General features: G+C 40.3%; 1 protein-coding gene and 1 non-coding gene across 2 annotated transcripts in view; one reads left to right on the top strand and one right to left on the bottom strand.

The window, feature by feature from the left end:
* AGBL1 (AGBL carboxypeptidase 1) overlaps positions 1-18,714 on the bottom strand; it is a 798,761-nt gene that overhangs the window by 712,436 nt on the left and 67,611 nt on the right. The window contains exon 5 of the mRNA XM_035303747.3: positions 17,290-17,383. Coding sequence (XP_035159638.3) covers positions 17,290-17,383 — 94 coding nt within the window. The remainder of the gene's footprint in view (positions 1-17,289; positions 17,384-18,714) is intronic.
* On the top strand, positions 2,423-2,502 carry LOC118155120 (small nucleolar RNA SNORD74). Its single transcript, XR_004745343.3, has one exon. It is a non-coding gene; the product is annotated as a small nucleolar RNA SNORD74 (small nucleolar RNA).

The following is an 18,714-nucleotide window of genomic DNA, read 5'->3' as shown; positions in this document are numbered from 1 at the left end:
CTCCTGAATGGCCATTGGGTCAAGGAAGAAATTGAGAAGGAAATTTAAGAATTCTTGAAATAAAATACAACATACTAAAATCTGTGAAATACAGCACAAGCAGTGCTAAGAGGGACGTTTATAGCAAAAAATGCCTATGTCAAAAAAGCAGAAAGATCTCAAATAAATAACCTAGTGATGCGCCTCAAGGAACTAGAAAAGCAAGAACAAACCAAACCCCAAATTAGTAGAAAGAAAGGAATAATAAAGATCAGAGCAGAAGTAAATGAAATAAAGACTAAAAAAAATTACAAAGCATCAATGAATTGAAACAGTTTTTTGGAGATAAATAAAGTCAATAAACTGCTAACTGACTAACAAAAAGAGAGAGAAGACCCAATAAATAAAATCAGAAATGAGAACAGAGATATTACTCCTGATACCACAGAAATACAATGAATTATTAGATACTCTTGTCAACAACTGTATGCTAGCAAATTAGAAAACCTGGAGGAGAATGACAAATCCCTGAATACGTACCATCTACCAAGATTGAGCAAGTAAGAAATAGGAAATATGAGCAGATCAGTAAAAAGTATGAGATTGAACGAGTAATAAAAAGTCCCCCAACAACAAAAATTCAGGACCAGATGACTTTACTGTTGAATTCTGCCAAACTTATAAGGAAGAACTAACACAAATTTTTCTCAAATTATTCCAAAAAATTAAAGAGAAAGGAATTCTTCCTAACTCATTCTATGAAACCATCATTACCCTGATACTGAAACCAAACAAGGACACAACAAAAAAAGAAACGTATAGATCAATATCCCTAATGAGCATAGGGATATTGATCTATAAGTTTGCAAAAGTTCTCAACAAAATACGGCAAACAAAATACTAGCAAACCAACAACACATAAAAAAAAAATACACCACGATCAAGGGGGATTTATCCCAGGAGTGCCAGAATGCTTCAATGTATACAAATCAATAACTGTGACATATTACATAAACAGAATGAAAGATAAAAACCATATAGTCATCTCATAAAATTGAACATTCCTTCATGAGAAAAACTCTTAACTAATTAGGCATACTAGAAACATAATAAAACATTATAAACATAATACAAGCCACATGTGACAAACCCAGCTCATATCATAATAAATGGAGAAAAGCCTAGAGCATTTCCTCTGAGAACTGGAACATGATAACAATGCCCACTCTCACTATTCATACTCAACATAGTACTGCAAGTTCCAGCTGAAACAATCTCTAGCAAGAGAAAGAAATAAAGGCATTTAGATTGAAAACAGAATGTCAAAATTGTTTGTCTTTTTATATAACATGATCTTATATAGAGAAAAACCAAGACTCCACCAAAAGAACTCTTAGAACTGATCATTGAATTCAATAAAGTCACAAGACACAAAATCAACAAACAAATATCAGTAGTATTTCTATACACTAATAAGATACTAGCTGAAAAATAAATCAAGAAAGCAATCCCATTTACAATAGATATAAAAGATAAGAAAATGGCTAGAAATAAATTTAACCAAGAGGTGAAAGACCTCTAGAAGGAAAACTACAAAACACTGATGAAGAAACTGAAAAGGACACAAACAAATGGAAAGACATCGATGCTCATGGATTGGAAGAATTGATATTGTTAAAAGTAATCTTGAGACTATACTAATCCAAAGCAATCTACAGATTCAATGCAATCCCCATCCAAATGCCAATGACATTCTTCACAGAAATAGGAAAAAACTTCTAAAATTCATATGAAACCATAAAAGACCCCAAATAACCAAAGAAATCCCAAGCAAAAAGAACAAAGCTGGAGGCATTACACTACCTGACTTCAAAATATACTACAAAGCTATAATAACCAAATCAGCATGATACTGGAGTGGAAACAGACATTTAGACCGATGGAGCAGAACAGAAATCCCAGAAAGATATTCACCAATTTACAGCCAATTAATTTTTGAAAAAAGAATCAAGAACATTCTTTGGGGAAAGGACACCCTCATCAATAAATGGTGATGGGAAAACTGGATATCCATATGCAGAAGAATGAAACTATCTCTCACCACATACAAAAATCAACTCAACATGGATTAAAAATTTAAATATAAAACCCAAAACTATAAAACTACCAGAAGAAAACACAGGAGAAATTCTTTGGAACTTTGGTCTAGACAAATATTTTATGGCTAAGATCTCAAAAGCACAAGCAACAAAAACACAGACAAATGGGACTACATTAAACTAAAAAGCTTCTGTACAGAAAAGAAAACGATCCGCAGAATGAAAAGACAACCTGCTGAATAGAAAAATATATATTTGCAAACTCTCTAGCAGGGGACTAATAACTGGAATACACAAGGAACCCAATTCAGTAGCAAGAAAACAAATAATCCCATTAAAAAGTATAGAAAAGCTTCTGATAAAGCCTATGTCAGTAGAGACATCTGAGAGTATTGATGAATGTCAACAGCTTAAATGAGGAAAATAATAATAAAGTGGGCAAAGGATCTAAACAGACATTTATCAAAAGAAGACATACAAGTGGCCAACAGACATATGAAAAAATGCTCACTATCACAAATCATCAAGAAAACACAAATCAAAACCATCATGAGATATTATCTTCCTACAGTTAGAATGGCTATTACCGTAAAGACAAAAAATAGCAGATGCTTGCAAGGATGTGGAGAAAAGGGAACTCGTATACCCTGTTAGTCAGAATGTAAAGTTATACAGACATTATAGAAAACAATAAGGAGAGTGCTTTAAAAAAAAAAAAAAGAACTCAGTGTTTAGTACTCCCCTCCCTGTGTCCCTGTGTTCTCATTTTTCATCACCCGCCTATGAGTGAGAATATGCGGTGTTTCATTTTCTGTTCTTGTGTCAGTTTGCTGAGAATGATGTTCTCCAGATTCATCCATGTCCCTACAAACGACACAAACTCATCATTTCTGATTGCTGCATAATATTCCATGGTGTATATGTGCCACATTTTCCCAATCCAGTCTATCATCAATGGGAGAGCCAGTGGGAGGGGGAGGTGGGGAGGAATAGCCCGGGGAGAAATGCCAAATGTGGGTGAAGGCGAGAAAGGAAGCAAAACACACTGCCATGTGTGTAACTATGCAACTGTCTTGCATGTTCTGCACATGTACCCCCAAACCTAAAATGCAATAAAAAATTTAAAAAAAAAAAACTATCATGCAATCCAGCAATCACATTATTAAATATGTAACCAAAAGAAAGAAAACCAGTATATTAAAGAGATACCTGCTTCCCATGTTTATTGCAGCACCATTCACAGTAGTCAATTATGGAATTAACCTAAGAATGTATCAGTAGATAAATGGATTTTTAAAATGTGGTCCATGTCCACAATGGAATACTAGGCCGCCATTAAACAAGAATGAAATCCTGTCATTCACAGCCACATGGGTGGATCTGAAGGTCATTATGTTAAGTGAAATAAGCGAGGCACAGAAAGACAACTACTGCTACATTTTTCTAAGTCGCATGTCTGAGCTAAAAAGTTTATCTCATGAGGTGAGAGTAGAACGATAGTTACCAGAGGCTGGGAGTGGGAAGGGAGAAGAGAAATCACTAAATGTGGGTGCAAACATAGACAGAAGGAATAAGTTCCAGTATTCAACAGCACAGTAAAGTGACCACAGTTAACAACGATATATATTTCAAAAGAACTAGATTTGAAATGTTCCCAACACAAAGAAGTGATAAATGTTCAAGGTGATGGATCTCCTACTCTGTTTTGATACATTGTATGCATGTATCAAAATATCACATGTACTCTATCTACATGTATAATTATATAGTAATAAGAAATTTTAAGTGTTTCTTACGGCAGCACAATTTTATTTAATTTTTTTATTTTTATAGGTTTTTGGGGAACAGGTGGTATTTGATTACATGGATAAATTCTTCAGTGGTGATTTCTGAGATCTGGTGCACCCATCACCGAAGTAGTGTATACTGTACCCAGTGTGTAGTCTTTTATCTCTCACCCTCCTCCCACCCTTTCCCCAAGTCTCCAAAGTCCATTTTCTCATTCTTATACCTTTGCATCCTCATAGCTTAGCTCCCATTATGAGTAAGAACAGACAATGTTTGGTGTTCCATTCTTGAGTTACTTCACTTAGAATAATGGTCTCCAAATTCATCCAGGTTGCTGAGAATGCAACTATTTTGTTTCTTTTTATGGCTGTGTGACCTTTCAGTATATATTCATACCACAATCTGTTTATCCACTCATTGACTGATGGGCATTTGGGCTAGTTCTATATTTTTTCAATTGTGAATTTTGGTTCTTATATGCAGTACAATTGAGTCACTGGTTTATCAATATGATTACATATCTGCCCTTACATAGAGGATGTAACATTGACATCTTATTGGTATGGTTAGGTTTAAGTCTACACTCTTGTTAATTTTTTGTCTATTTATGACATCTGTTCTTTAACCACCTTTTCCTCTTTTCCTGCCTTCTTTTGGATGAATTGAATGTTTTTATAATAATTTACCTTCTAGGCTCAAGCCTGTAATCCCAGCACTTTGGGAGGCCAAGGTGGGTAGATCACGAGGTCAAGAGATCGAGACCATCCTGGTCAACATGGTGAAATCCCATCTCTACTAAAAATACAAAAATTAGCTGGACATGGTGGTGCGTGCCTGTAATCCCAGCTAGTTAGGAGGCTGAGGCAGGAGAATTGCCTGAACCCAGGAGGTGGAGGTTGCGGTGAGCCGAGATCGTGCCATTGCACTCCAGCCTGGGTAACAAGAGCGAAACTCTGTCTCAGGAAAAAAAAATTTACCTTCTTATTGACTTATTAGGTGTAACTCTTAACTATTTTAGTGGTTGCTTTAGTATACATTTTCAAATTATCAAAGTCTACCTTTAATTGTTAATATGACATTTAATACATAAGATAATTATAATAGAATACTTTCTCTCTTCCTGATCTTTGTACTGTTATCTTATATTTTAACTTTACAAGGAATGTAAACTCCTGACTACATCGTGATTACTTTTATTTAAACACTTACCTATCTTTTAAAGAGACAAAAATAATAATCTAAAATTAAATATATTTACTCATGTTATTATTTCTGGCCAGGTACAGTGGCTCATGCCTGTAATCCCAGCATTTTGAGAGGCAGAGGTGAGCAGATTATGAGGTCAGGAAATCGAGACCATCCTTGTTAACAGTGAAACCCCATCTCTACCAAAAATATACAAAAAATTAGCTGGGTATAGCGGCATGCACCTTTAGTCCCAGCTACTCGGGAGGCGGAAGCAAGAGAATCGCTTGAACCCAGGAGATGGAGGCTGCAGTGAGCCGAGATTGTGCCACTGCACTCCAGCCTGGTGACAGAGCCAGACTCTGTCTCAAAACCACCACCACCACCACCACCAATTCTAGTGCTCCTTGGTCTTTTGAATAGATACATCTTTCCACCTGGCATTATTTTTCTTCTGCCTGAAGTTTTAATATTCTTGGCATGAGAGTCTGCTGTTGATGTCTTTTAGTTTCTGTATGTTTGAAAAGTATTTCATCAGCATTTTTAAAAGCTATTTTCACTGAGTATAGAACTCCATACTTTAAAGATGCTGCACCACTGTTTCACTTGCCATTATTTCCAACAAGAAATCTATTAGATTTTCATTTTTGTTTCTGTATATATAATACATCTTTTTTCCTTTCCTAGGTGCCTTGAAGTTATTTGTTTGTTGGCTTGATTTTGTTTTGTTTTTGTGAAGACAGAGTCTCAGTCGGTCGCCCAGGCTGGAGTGCAGTGGTGTGATCTCGACTCACTACAACCACCACCTCCATGGTTCAAGCAATCCTCCTGCCTCAGCCTCCCGAGTAGCTGGGATTACAGGCATGTGCCACCACGCCCAGCTAATTTTTGTATCTTAGTAGAGACAGGGGTTTCACCATGTTGCCCAGGGTGGTCTCAAACTCCTGAGCTGAAGCAATCCACCCACCTCAGCCTCCCAAAATGCTGGGATTACAGGTGTGAGCCCCTGCACCCAGCTGGTTTTGAGTTTAATTATTTTCCTTGGAGTCATTTTTCCAATTTTTCTTATGCACATGGTTTCCTGAATCGCTATCATTTTTATCGCATTTCAGAGATTTAAGCTTTTATTTCCTCAAATATTTTTTCTGTCCCTACCTCTCTCTCCTCTTCAGTGGCTCAAATTATATGTACTAAGCCACTTGAAGTTGTCCCATAGTTCACTACGACTCTCTTCTTCTTAAATCTCTTCTGTGTGTTTCATTTTGGAAATGTTCTGTTTCTGTATTTTCAAGCTTATCTTTTCTTCTGCCACATCTGATTTTCCTTAATTCAATCCAATATGTTTATCTTTGTAGATTTCATCTCTAGAGGTTCAATTTGGGTCTTTCTTTTATCTTCTGTGTCATTACTTAATTTTTGAACACGTGACCTATAGTTAGAATAGCTCTTTGATGTTCTTGCCTGATAATTCTAACATCTAACTCAGTTCTGATTTTGATTGAATGAATTATCTCATCTTCAGTAGTACTTTCTTGCTTCTTTGCATGACTAATAATTTCTTCTTGGATTCTACACATTGTGACTTTTACCTGACTGACTGCTTGCTGAATATTTTTGCGTTCCAATAAATATTCTGAAGCTTTGACTTGGAATGCAGCTAATTTACTGGAAGTAGTTTTATCATTCCAGGTCTTGCTTTTAATATTTGCCTGGCAGGATAAAAGCCCTGGTCTAGAGCTAGTGCTCAGGCTAGCACTAGGAACGGTCAGCTCTTTGTATTCATAGGTTCTACATGTGTGAACTCAACCACTGTGGATCCAATATATATTTTTAAATTGCATCTGTGCTGAATATGAACAAACCTTTACCTCATCATTAGTCCCTAAACAATAGAGTCTAACAACTATTTACATAGTATTTACACTTGTAGGTATAAGTAATTTAAAGATTTAAAGTATACAGGATAACGTGCATAGGTTACATGCAACTATTGCAATATTTCATATGAAGGACTCGGGTCTCCACAGATCTGGTATCTACAAGAGTTCTTGTAACCTATCCTCTATGAATATCGAGGGGTGACTTTTTTCCTCACTACTGAGGCAAAATCCTCCTGTGTACTTTATCCAGTGTCCCATGAGTCACGAGGTTTTCCAGTCTGTCTTTCAGAACCAAGTACTATTTCCATTCCTGCGTGTATGTCAGATATTGTCCCCTCCATTTCCTTCAGCTGGTCTTCCCCTGGCTTTGGCTAATTTCCCAATAAGCACACTTGCAGATCTAGCTAAATATCTGAGGGTAATCCCTGAAGATCTCCGGAGTTCTCCTTCTGTGCAGCTCTCTTTCTGGTACTCTGTCCTATAAATGCTCTGCACCTTGGTTTCTCCAGACCTTCAGCTCTGTCTTCCAACTGTTTCTTTAACTCAGGGAGTCTTGGACGGCAAGTGGGTTCATTGTCCCTGCATGGCAATCTAGAAACTCTCTAAGACAATGAGCTGGGGCAATTTAAGGGCTTATCTCTCAGGAATCGCTCTCCTTCATTGCCTAATGTCCATCAACATGGGTTTATGTATTTTATCTCTCATTTTTTTAACATAGGAAGATAAATCTGACCCCAGTCCTTCCATCTTAGCCTGAAGCCTATGTTGTGTGTATACTTTTTACATAGCTGAGGTCACTCTGAACTTTGAGACTTACTTTTTCAGTCAATATTTTATGATAAGCTGTTTCCCACAACAGACATCATTCCTAACCTATTTTTGTGTCGCTTCATAATATGACGTGGAAATATATCACTTTTACCAAGCATTCCCTATTATTGAGCTTTTTCAGGTGATAATATTTCCAATTATAAATAACACTGTGATTGCTATTTTTGCACATAAATCTTAGGCCACATTTCAAAGTGATTTTATTTAGGACGAAATTTAAAAGAAAAATTAGGTTAAGGAATAGGAATTTTTTAAGACTTGATCTATGTCACTTACTGTTTCTTGAAGGTTCTGTCAGCCCACATTCCCACCAGCATATGAGTGTCCATTCAATGAAATCCTCACCAACAATAAATTTTACCATTTTTCAAAATTTTTATTACTTTGATTTGTAAGATTGTTGCATTGATCTAACATGCATTTCTCTGATGATTGGCTAGTTGACTATTTTTCCAAGTTTCTCTGTTTTTTATTTCCTCTTTGTGAATTACATATTCCCATTCTTTTATCATCTACTAAGGTATTAGAATGTTCATATCAATGCGGATGAGCTTCCTGCCTTCACTCTCTTGCAGTGTACCCTACAATATATAAACCCATCATTTTTTGTGCTTCTTTGTCTTTGCTCTTGTTTCTGCCATTGCCTAGAAGGTTCCCCTCTTATAAAACTAACATCCAGAAACTCCTTCCCTATTTCAAATCAAAAGCTGCTTTCTCAGTGAGTTCTTCCTTCCTAATTCCTGAGCAGACTGAAACCCTCCTTCTTGAATATCCCACCATGATCACATTTACCTTATTTGTTTACATGCTAATGTGTGCATGTATCTATAAGCTCCTTGAGGGCAAGGACTACATCTTTTCAACTCAATGCCCACACATCCTGACAATAAAAAAAGCCCTACAATACTATGGAATCAATCAATGCACAGTTCAAAGAGTGCAGCTCAGGCAAACCAAAACAACAGTGTTCGTTCACTCAACTGGCGTTTATTGAATACCTATGATGCGCCAACTGAAAGAAACTCAGACGTGATTTATACTAATTCACTCCTTTTAAATAACCATTTATTGTTCTCTAGTCATTTTTCTCATTAGCTTTGTTGAAGATGACGAGATCTAATATTAAAATAGCACTATAATTGAACCTAGACAGAAAGCTTTCAATCTGTCCTCATCCTGCAGTCTCTGCCTAAACTCTTAAAAGCAGCTAGCTTTCCATGGTTGTACATCTGTGCAATGGCCTCCTTTTGACCCTTTCCTTCCCAGCCAGCTGAGCTGGCTTATCTCTACTAAACAAGCACATCTCCAGACACTGCACCCACTCACGGCCCAACAGGAAAACCAGAGTGTGTTTTCTTCCCCCATCTGCTTTATAATTCGCGGTACTTGAATGTGGAATCTGCTCCTGAAGACTTTAGAATTCGATTAGAATTATCAGTTCCCTCAAAGTAAAAGGTGAAGACCACAACAGTCCCTCCTGATAAGAATCTTTCTGTACCTCCCCCCAATTCCTCGAACTCCCTTTCCTACCTATTTAGGTGGTTACGGTATTGCGAGGAAGGTGTGATTTATAGGAAATCTTTGCATAAGCTCCTCAGTGAGTCGGGCTAGGCTAGAAGATTAACTTCTTTGGCAAGTGAAAGCTCCTAAGAGCCTGCCTCTAGTCTCCACAGGGAAAATTGAGGGAAATCTATGGAGAGGTGTGAGCCGTACAAGCTTCAGCAGATGAAGGTGGAAATGCAATTTCTGTAGAGAACCGTCATCAGGGAAAAGCGGTACATGTAAGTCCTCCTGAGGATATTAAGGACCAACAGAGATTTGTTTTGTTTTTGGAGGCCAGTCATTGTAAATGACTTGATCCATCCGATATCAACATATCGAACACCCTTCTGACTGCTCGGCATGTCATCCTCAGGAATAAATACAGAACCAGCAATGGGAAAGATCTGCTCACCAGCCCAACACACCTGAATCAGGACAACCCATATGCACGATGAGTCCCTGAGCTCCTTGTCCTGAAGGAATCTGGTTCACCACCCAGGTGACACAGGATTAGAGAACACCCCAAAGGGGAGAAACAGGGATTAAAACTCCCCTGGATACCACTGCCAGACCAAGCCCTTCTCAAGCACCAAAAGAATACTTTAGACATTTCAAGAAAGTCTCTCCAAAGTGTAGGGTCCCTTGAGGCCCAGAGCCCAAAACAGAGGCCCTGCTGCTCAGCTCTGTGGGTATTTCCAAGAAATATATTAAGACATTTCCACAGGATGGGGAGCTGGCCATTTCACAAGCCCACGACTGGGTCAGGATGAAAGGCCTTCCTCCCACACTACATCATTCTTGTTGGCATAGACTGCTGGCCACTTGAGGTCCCCAAGCAACAAGTCCCCAGTGCTTAACATTGAGACAGGCACATAGAATGTTGTCAAATGAAAGTCCTAATTCAAGGTATGTTTGTTTTGTAATATGCAAAAAAGTATCTTAGAGTAATAAATGATGTCTTGAAGTTAGGGTAGAAAGCTTGGTTCAGCTTCTCTGGGTTTCAGTGACCTCATTTTCAGATGCAAGAAATAAGAAGAAGATCCCTTAAAACTTTCAAACTTTAGATTCCATGACTTGGATGTCTATGGCTTGCCCTAATCAGGAAATGCTCAGTGGCTTCTTAAGAAGATGAAAGGGCCTTAACCCTATTACTCTAGTTGCCAATTCTTAATTCATGCAGGAAACTATTCATTCTCCATCAGCTACAGGCTTGGAGTCAGGTTGCAGATGCCATAATCACTCAGTTAGTAAGTTGAGCTCATGGTGTATGCCCCCAGTATCAGCACTTATGAGGCTGGCGGGGAGGATTTTTTTTCTCCTGTTTTTGCTCTGGAGACAAGGGACTACCAGAAAGTGCCAAGACATACAGTGAAGCCCCACTGTGAGGTGCTGCCCTGGAGACCACAGAGTCCAATGCTGAATGAAGAGTCACAAAGCCCTTAGTGGGGGCTGGGGAAAACAAAAACGCAAGGGAAACAGTAACTATTTTACGAAGCAGAAAAATCTCTCTGTTTCTTGTAGCTTGGATTCCCATTGTCTAAGTGAGAAGTCGCTGTGTCACCCAATCACTCACGATCTCATGGAATCCATTAGCTCTGGCTGAGTCTCACTTACGATCAGATAAAGTGGAATGGTGTGATGGTTGGAGAAAGCACAGAAGATCTGGCTTTGGGCAAAGGCAGTGAGTGATTTAGGGGCAGGGAGAGGAGAAGCAGTACATTTTTTCTAGCTCATAAACTGAAGATGAAATCACCAGAAAGCCAATAAAGCAATGCCCAGTAATCCTGCACTCGGGCAGAATTCTAAGGCCAGAGAGGCCCTGGAAGATTGGTCCTTTGAAGGGCGAATATCACCTAACACAATTCCAAGCACAAGGAGCTACTAGGACAGCCAACAGGAGACTAAGGTGAAGAATTTGCTTATGAAGCCTTCTTGAAGACCAAACATATCCATCTCCTCCTGCTGCCAAGGTGTTCAAGCCTAGGTATCTTGACCTCCACAATCTAATAGCATGAGACTGACCCTGAGAGTGAAGAGATAAATCATTGCATGACCTTCCTGCTGAAAACTTGAAAGGGCATTAAGAGGGCAGGGATACTAAAGATGTTATCCTCTGTGAGGGTGAGACCAGTGTGGTTTTCTACTTCCTGTGTCCTTGAGGGAGCTCCAGAGAAAATGAAGGCAAGGGATGAGGGAGCCCTCTCAGCCTGCAGGTAAGCCCAGGTCCTCTTTCTCGAAGTGTGGAGAAATGGTCAGAAAATACAGTGGGCTTCAAGAACTGGCCTCTGCTAGGAAGACCCAACCCATTTCTAATCGTCTATGATATTTATGAAGCAAGGCAAGCCAGCAGAATTTAAAATCCTAAGAGACATACTGATGATAACATGTGATAACCCAGCTTCAAAGGTTAGGCTCAATATGACAGTGCAAGAACCCAAGAGGATCAGAGGGGACGCGGCTGCGCTTTGGAAAAGGTCAAGTGTGTGGCCAGTGGCAATGGTCCTTATTATTACCAAACCCCTTGGTCCCATCCTGGGAATGAGGGCACAAAGGGACAGCTCCCAGCAGAAAGTGTTGAGACATGGAGTAATCACAAGCTTTCCTAAGGTCACAAGATGAGTCAGTCGCAGACAAGTAATCTGTCTTTGCCTCAATAAATTTCCCTACTTAGTGAGTTTGGACAGCTCAAAGACAGCTTTAGTGCAGATAAACAAGCTTGTCCACAGTGGAACAAATGAGCAAGAGGTAGCACACTCTGCCCAGTGTCATTTCCTCCTCCCTGCCTCTATAAAAAGCTCCCCCAGAAATGTTTAAGCCCCAGCTGAGTCCATTAACAGACCAAACACTGGAAGCCTCTTTCAAATAAAAGGCGAAGTTTTAATATGAATGCCGTCCCCATGCGCCCCTCAAATTCAGATCTTTCCCTTCTCCAATCTCTGTCAGTTCCCCCAGACAACTCTAAATAATAGAAAAGACTCTGAACTTTTATCTTCCCTCCAGTGATAGAAACTTTGCTCCCTTTCGAGCCGGTGGCTGCTGCTTCGCAGTCTCCAGAATAAGTTTCCTCCCAGAAGGCACCTCATGCCCTCATGCAACAGAGCTCCTGGGAGGTGTGCCCACCGATGTTTCAGACACAGTTAGATATGGCAGAACGCTATGTGTGCAGCCAGTCTGCGATCAAGGGAGAAAAGGGTAACAAATACGAAATGCCTAGCATAGCACCTACTGAGTACATTCTGGCTTTTACTCATGACTACATGGGGAATTCACCAATAATTTTTTATTAAAGTATTTCTTTTCAATGTATATATTTATTTGTTTTAATTTTATTTATTTATTATTTTGAGACAGATTCTCACTCTGTCTTACAGGCTGGAGTACGGTGCTTGGCTCACTGCAACCTCTGCTTCCTGGGTTCAAGTGATTCTCCTGCCTCAGCCTCTGGAGTAGCAGGGATTACAGGCACCCACCACCATGCCCAGCTAATTTTTGTATTTTTAGTAGAGATGGGGTTTCATCATATTGGCCAGGCTGGTCTCAAACTCCTGACCTTAGGTGATCCGCCCACCTCAGCCTCCCAAAATGCTGGGATTATAGGCATGAGCCACTGTGCCCGGCCCTTATTTATTTTTGAGACGGGATCTCAATTTGTCCCCTAGGCTGGTACGCAGTGGTGTAGTCATGACTCACTGTAGCCTCAAACTCCTGGGCCCAAGGAATTCCCCCACCTCGGCCTCCTGAGTAGCTAGGACTACAGGTATACATCACCACACCCAACTAATTTCTTGTAGAGATAAGGTTTTGCTGCATTGCCCTGGCTGGTCTCAAACTCCTGGCCTCAAGCGATCCGCCTGCCTCGGCCTCCCAAAGCAATGGGATTACAGATGTAAGCCACCATGCTGGGATTCTTTTAAATTTGATTAAAAGCCTATTATCATCTAGGCACTGGGCTAGGAGGGATGGAAAATAACAAATACATATAATTTGATTTCTACTTTAGGAAGTATAGAATTTAGAGAGGAGAAAACACACCTAGTCCAACATAGTACGGAGTTCAATAGAATGTAAGTTGAAAGAAGGTCTAAACAAAGTTCTGGGGAAAGTAGATTCCTTTTCCCTGGTGGAATGGAGCAGGGGGCATCCAGTGAAGGTGGGAGGTGCGGTAGTACCTTCTGCCACTGCACAGGCAGCATCAGCATTCCAGAGGAAGGGGGAGACCTGGGGAAGGAGAGGAACTGCCACACTCAGGGATAGTTGGCTGGAAAGAGAGATGAGAGCAGGAATGAGAAACCAGTGTGGGAAGGGAACCTGAGGCACATTCCTGATGGCTTTGAAATGAAGGGAGACCAACTAGAGGGCTATGGTAGCAGTCTGAGTCTGACCATAACTGCTCCAACCAGCGTGGGACTTGAGTAGCCGAAGGAAGGAGGCAGGCACAAGCCGACCCAAGTGTGTGCAGCACGGGGGATATCTGGGAAGTGGATGAGGCCTGAAATAGCTGCCTGCCCTGGGGCGAGGACTAGCACAAGGCCACAGAGGGTTGTGACATTGCTCTTCGTGTCCTTTCTCTCTAGCAGGTATGTGGTTGGAGCCTCTGTTGTAAATCTTGCCCTGAGTACTATCTGGAGACAGGGCTTCATTGCAGGGCAGCTGCACATCTAATTTTAGGTTCATGCTAGAGAAGTAGGGCAGGTTTAATCTCCACAGGAGGGAGGAGTCATAGTGACACAACACTGGGCATCTGCTCCTACAGCGGCATCCGGGAATAACTCTCCCATAGCATGCTGGCGTTTGGAGGGTGATCCTTAACAGAGCTCTCCATGTCCCCTGACATGTCGCTTAGTCCCCTCCCTGCAAGACCCCCTTAAGTCCATGGGTTCTGCCATCCAAATGGCTTGGGTAAAATTCGTTTGGGTATGTTTTAGTTACTATTTTCAGGATGGAGTTTGTGAAAGATGAAAATTGGCAGGAAGTTCTCATCTCCAGACTCTTCACCAGCGTCTGCTGCCTGATCCGCAGCAGACAACCAGGCACCCCATAACATTTGCATTAATAATGATTAACAATGTCATAGCATGTCAAAGCATACAACGTTTTTACACATTATTTTTTATTGCCCACAATAAACCTAGGAGGTAAGACTTGACATTCATGCTTTAAGAAATGTCAAAGTTTAGTTAAGAAAAGTTCAATGACTCGCCAAGGAATCTGCTGGAAGGAGACTGACAGAGCAGGTCTTCCAATTTCATTACCTTTGTTCTTATCTTGCTGTTGATGAGTGTGGATAAGATAGAAAACAAGGTAGCTTTGGGAAAGAATTCAAAAGCAAAAGGAATAGATATTTAGCCTTTGAGAAGAAACAGCCATTTGATGGAGGAGAAAGACTCTTCTAGCATTAAGCAAATTGTTCCATGGGTATGAGCCATTTAGATTTAAGCAAACTTTAACTGCATCTGATTGTCTTACTGATGATGGCTTTAGAAATAAAATGCTGGAAATAGACTGTGTAAGATACGCCAGTGGTGGCTTCAGAGCTGAGGCTCATGTATCAGACAGAGTTTAAATCCCAGCTCTTTCACTTAAAACCCAGCATGTTACTTAACTTCTTTCAGTTTCAATTTATTTTCCAGGAAAATTGGGGACAATAATAGTACCTGCCTTGCAGAGCAGATGGGAGGCTCAAAGGAGGCAATGCATGCTAAGAGCTTAGCACAGTGCAGGGCACCTAATAAACACCATGCCAATGACAGCTATATTGTAATGGATGCTGGAAAAGCCTCTCTCCCACAGAGGTTTGGTTTTAATATAGCATTTGACTGCAGAAAGGAAGCCATCTTGCCCAAAATTTATGAAACAAAGCAGACATGTAGAAATACGCCTGAGGTCCCCGGAAGACTCCTTTCGTTATTAGAAGCACTCCACTCCCACTCCTATTAATCCCTGGTATCACTTTCCCAATTGCCTCTGGAACCTTGATCAGATTTGTGCCTGAATTCAACTCCCTTTGCAGGAGAAAAAGAAAGCAATAAAAATGGCAACTAATGTGAGTCTCTGAGGAGGAGGTGTCTATGCTTTGTTGATTTCTCCCAGCTACCAACAAGCTTGGCCTGAATGAGGAAGACAATAAAAGCCCCCAGAAAGGAGAGACCTAGGGCCTTGATACCCATGGTTATGTGAAAAGGGCTTCCTAGGGGAGCCCTCCAAACAACATGGCACCCACATGACAAACAAGAGAAAACTGAGTGAGACACATATTTGGATGAGCCCAGTCACGCAGATTTTCACATAAACTAAGGAAGACACCAGATATTCCTGATCTTCTCAACAGCTGAATTATGACAGCATCACATTAGAAGAAGCTTGTGAATAGGGCAGAAAGTTCACAGATTGGTGACCGAAGAACATGTTGACACTGCAAATGTCAGCAGCAAAGGCCTGCACACAGTGATAAAAATGAGATATATTCAAATCATATATACGTCCAAATGGACATGAGATGATGGAGAACCATCTGTGTTTTTCCATCAACACCCAGCACTACCGTGACTTCTTAGAATTCAGATGCACTTGAGGAAGAAGGGGAGAAGAGTGACAACGCTGGATGAACCACAGAATCACTAATTTGCATTAGATTTCTGATAAGAGACTGCTTTATATTTCCTCTTACCTGACATACACATAAATTCAAGACAGTAAAGTATAATTACCGAAAATAAAGAAATTTTTTTTGGTCCTTGAGTATTTTATTTTGCAGTTTTTACCTACTAGATGAGGGTCCTTAGTAGAATTGAATTGAATTCCACTTTGCAATAAATTCACACCCCAGAGAAGATGTTTCCAAAATGAAATACATAAAACACTGACCCCCATTCTTCCCCTAAAAAAAAGAGTTGATCTCAAAAAAAAAAAAAAAAAAGACAGTTTCTGACTAAATCAGTTTTTGATCAGGGTATACTAAATAACAGATATTTTCAATATGTGTTGGCTTTACAAAGACTCTGAGAAATCTTACAGTAAAGAAACCAGTATTGAATCTAGTATTTCTCAATTTATTAGATGAGAATTTTTTTTCTCTGAGATATAGTGTATTTCACTCTAGGAAATGCTTGGTGTAGAGAGGTGCAGGTGAGAATGGATGATAATGGCACAGCTGTAGTGACCCAAGAGAAAAATAATCAGGTGGAACATGAGCCTAAGATTGATGCTGGGATGCAGAAAATATCATGGTTGAGCATGGAAATGTTACTTGCCAAATGACCCCATCTATCTTGAAAATTGGCTGAATTCCTTCTAATATTCTTTCAAGGTCCTCGCTGAGTCACTCCCATAAATGATGGATCTTAATGGTCCCGAATATCTCTAAAGCCTTCATGTCTAACCATCTCCCTTTTTAACTTGATGATTCACTCCACTCCAGCAAGCAGAGGCAGAGAGAATAGGCTGAGTTTCATTTTCCAATCATAAAAATACATCTCAAGACCAGCACATGACCATGATGGACTATTATAAGGCCCAGAACTCATGCCAGAAGTTTAACTGGCTGACTCTTTAGAAACCCTGTCATTTCTGGAATGTCTTTTGAGGATTATATTTATTTATGGTAGATTTGCTGTGAGTAAAAAGTAGATACCTGAGGGCTTCAGGCAAAAATAATGTAAGGTTTCCAGTGTGAAAGATCTGGATTCAAATGTGAACTCTACTATTTCCTAGCATGGTAACCTTGGATAAGGCTCTCTCCACATTTTAACTTCCTCATCTGACAAAGAGAATAATAATACATCCATTCAGGGTCTCATGAAAATTAGAGGAAATGACCCGTGGGTGTGGAGGGATGTAGGCTGGGAAGCAATAAAGACATTGCACCATATTTCCAAGGGAGAAGCCATCACTAAACTGAGCTGGAAGCACCGTGAAAATACACGTGGGAAAATCTCCATCTCTCCATGTGTTACCAAAGGGGCAGAAGTATACACGGCACTCTGTACCTGATTGCTCGGGTGCGCTTTCGGGTGTAAGGAGTAATAACCTTGAAAAGCAGTTCCATGGCTCCATTAATTCCCAGCATGGCTCCCATGGAGACTAAGAAAGACAAAAGCACAGTAGTTATAGCCACAAGTGGATGAGATAAGGTTCAATACAACTTGGATTGACTCCTTTACATCTTTAAAAGGGAACCTGATAAACAAGATAGCTCCCTTTTCTAACCTGGTTGCACGTTTCCCTATAGTTTCATACTTTGGTCTCCCATGACTAAGATCATGACTTGACTATGGACTATGCCTCAACTAGAATGTCAAATGAAGAATGACTTCTCCCTGCTCTGCAGTAACTAGACTGGGAAGTTTTTGCCTTTTTGCCCAATTGAGTGGTTATAAAAGCACTGTCATAGATCTGAATGATAGAAAGAAACTCAAAAGAGGTATCTGGTTAGAGAAATACAACTTTTTGATGTTACTCTTGTCTCCAAGGATGCCCCAGCCTCTCTCCAATATTCCCAGGACCCTACTCCACTTAGCTCACTTTAAGTAGAGCTCTGCCCATGTCCAAAAAAAAAAAAAAAAAAAAAAGTCCAAAGGACACAAAATAGAGCCAGTAAGCAAGGGCGGCAACATTTCAGAGGGAGAAGGAAAGAGGGTTATCTTCCAAGGTGTGACTCTCCTCTGTCTTTCCTCCATTGCACTTGTGTTTTTTAAGACAAAGACCTGTGAATGCCTTGTGCTTTAGGCTAGCCTCAATCTGAGAGAAGGAAGTGGGAACAAGAGGTCTTAGAGAAGCAAAGAGAGGAAAACAAGGGTGGCTGATACTGAATTGCTCCAACCCTCAGGAAAGGAAGCCAAATGGAAATCTGAAGACTCCTCATCCCACTACAGTCTATCAGATAGGGAGGGAGGCTGATGTCTTTGCTATTGCAGAGCGCATGTTCCTGGAACATCCTCTACATATATGTCCCTCCTGAGGCTAGTACATGAAGCAATTGCCTGGATCAAAACGCAGAGATTTGGCATCCTAGTCCTGTCCATCAATCTTCCACTCTTGTGGCTACTCACTCAGCTCTTACTTCCAAATTGAGAAAACATACTAGAGAAAACTTTTGGCAAGTAATTCAACAAAATTCTGTTATCGAGTTAAGGAGGAGTTAATTTTGAATGCACTGATTCTAACATGAAAGACTTTAGGCTTGGAACTGGAAGAGGAGAACAGTAAGAAATCTTCACTGAGTTGGCCTTTGTGGATGCCTGTCCAAGGTTAGATCTCTGGCAGCTCTGTAAACATCCTCACTGGCCATCTTAGAACTTCCAAAGGGTTCAATGGCTCTCACAGGCCCATTAGGGTTCCAGCCAACTCCTTCTGAAGATAGGAGCTGTTTAGAAAGCTTTGCTGGAACATTCCACAGTAGCTACCAATTCACA

This window comes from Callithrix jacchus, chromosome 6, assembly GCF_049354715.1.
Source record: "Callithrix jacchus isolate 240 chromosome 6, calJac240_pri, whole genome shotgun sequence".
In the NCBI taxonomy this organism is placed as follows: Eukaryota; Metazoa; Chordata; class Mammalia; order Primates; family Cebidae; genus Callithrix; species Callithrix jacchus.
Note: the sequence above shows the minus strand (reverse complement) of the source record. Positions and strands in the feature narration are given on the sequence as shown.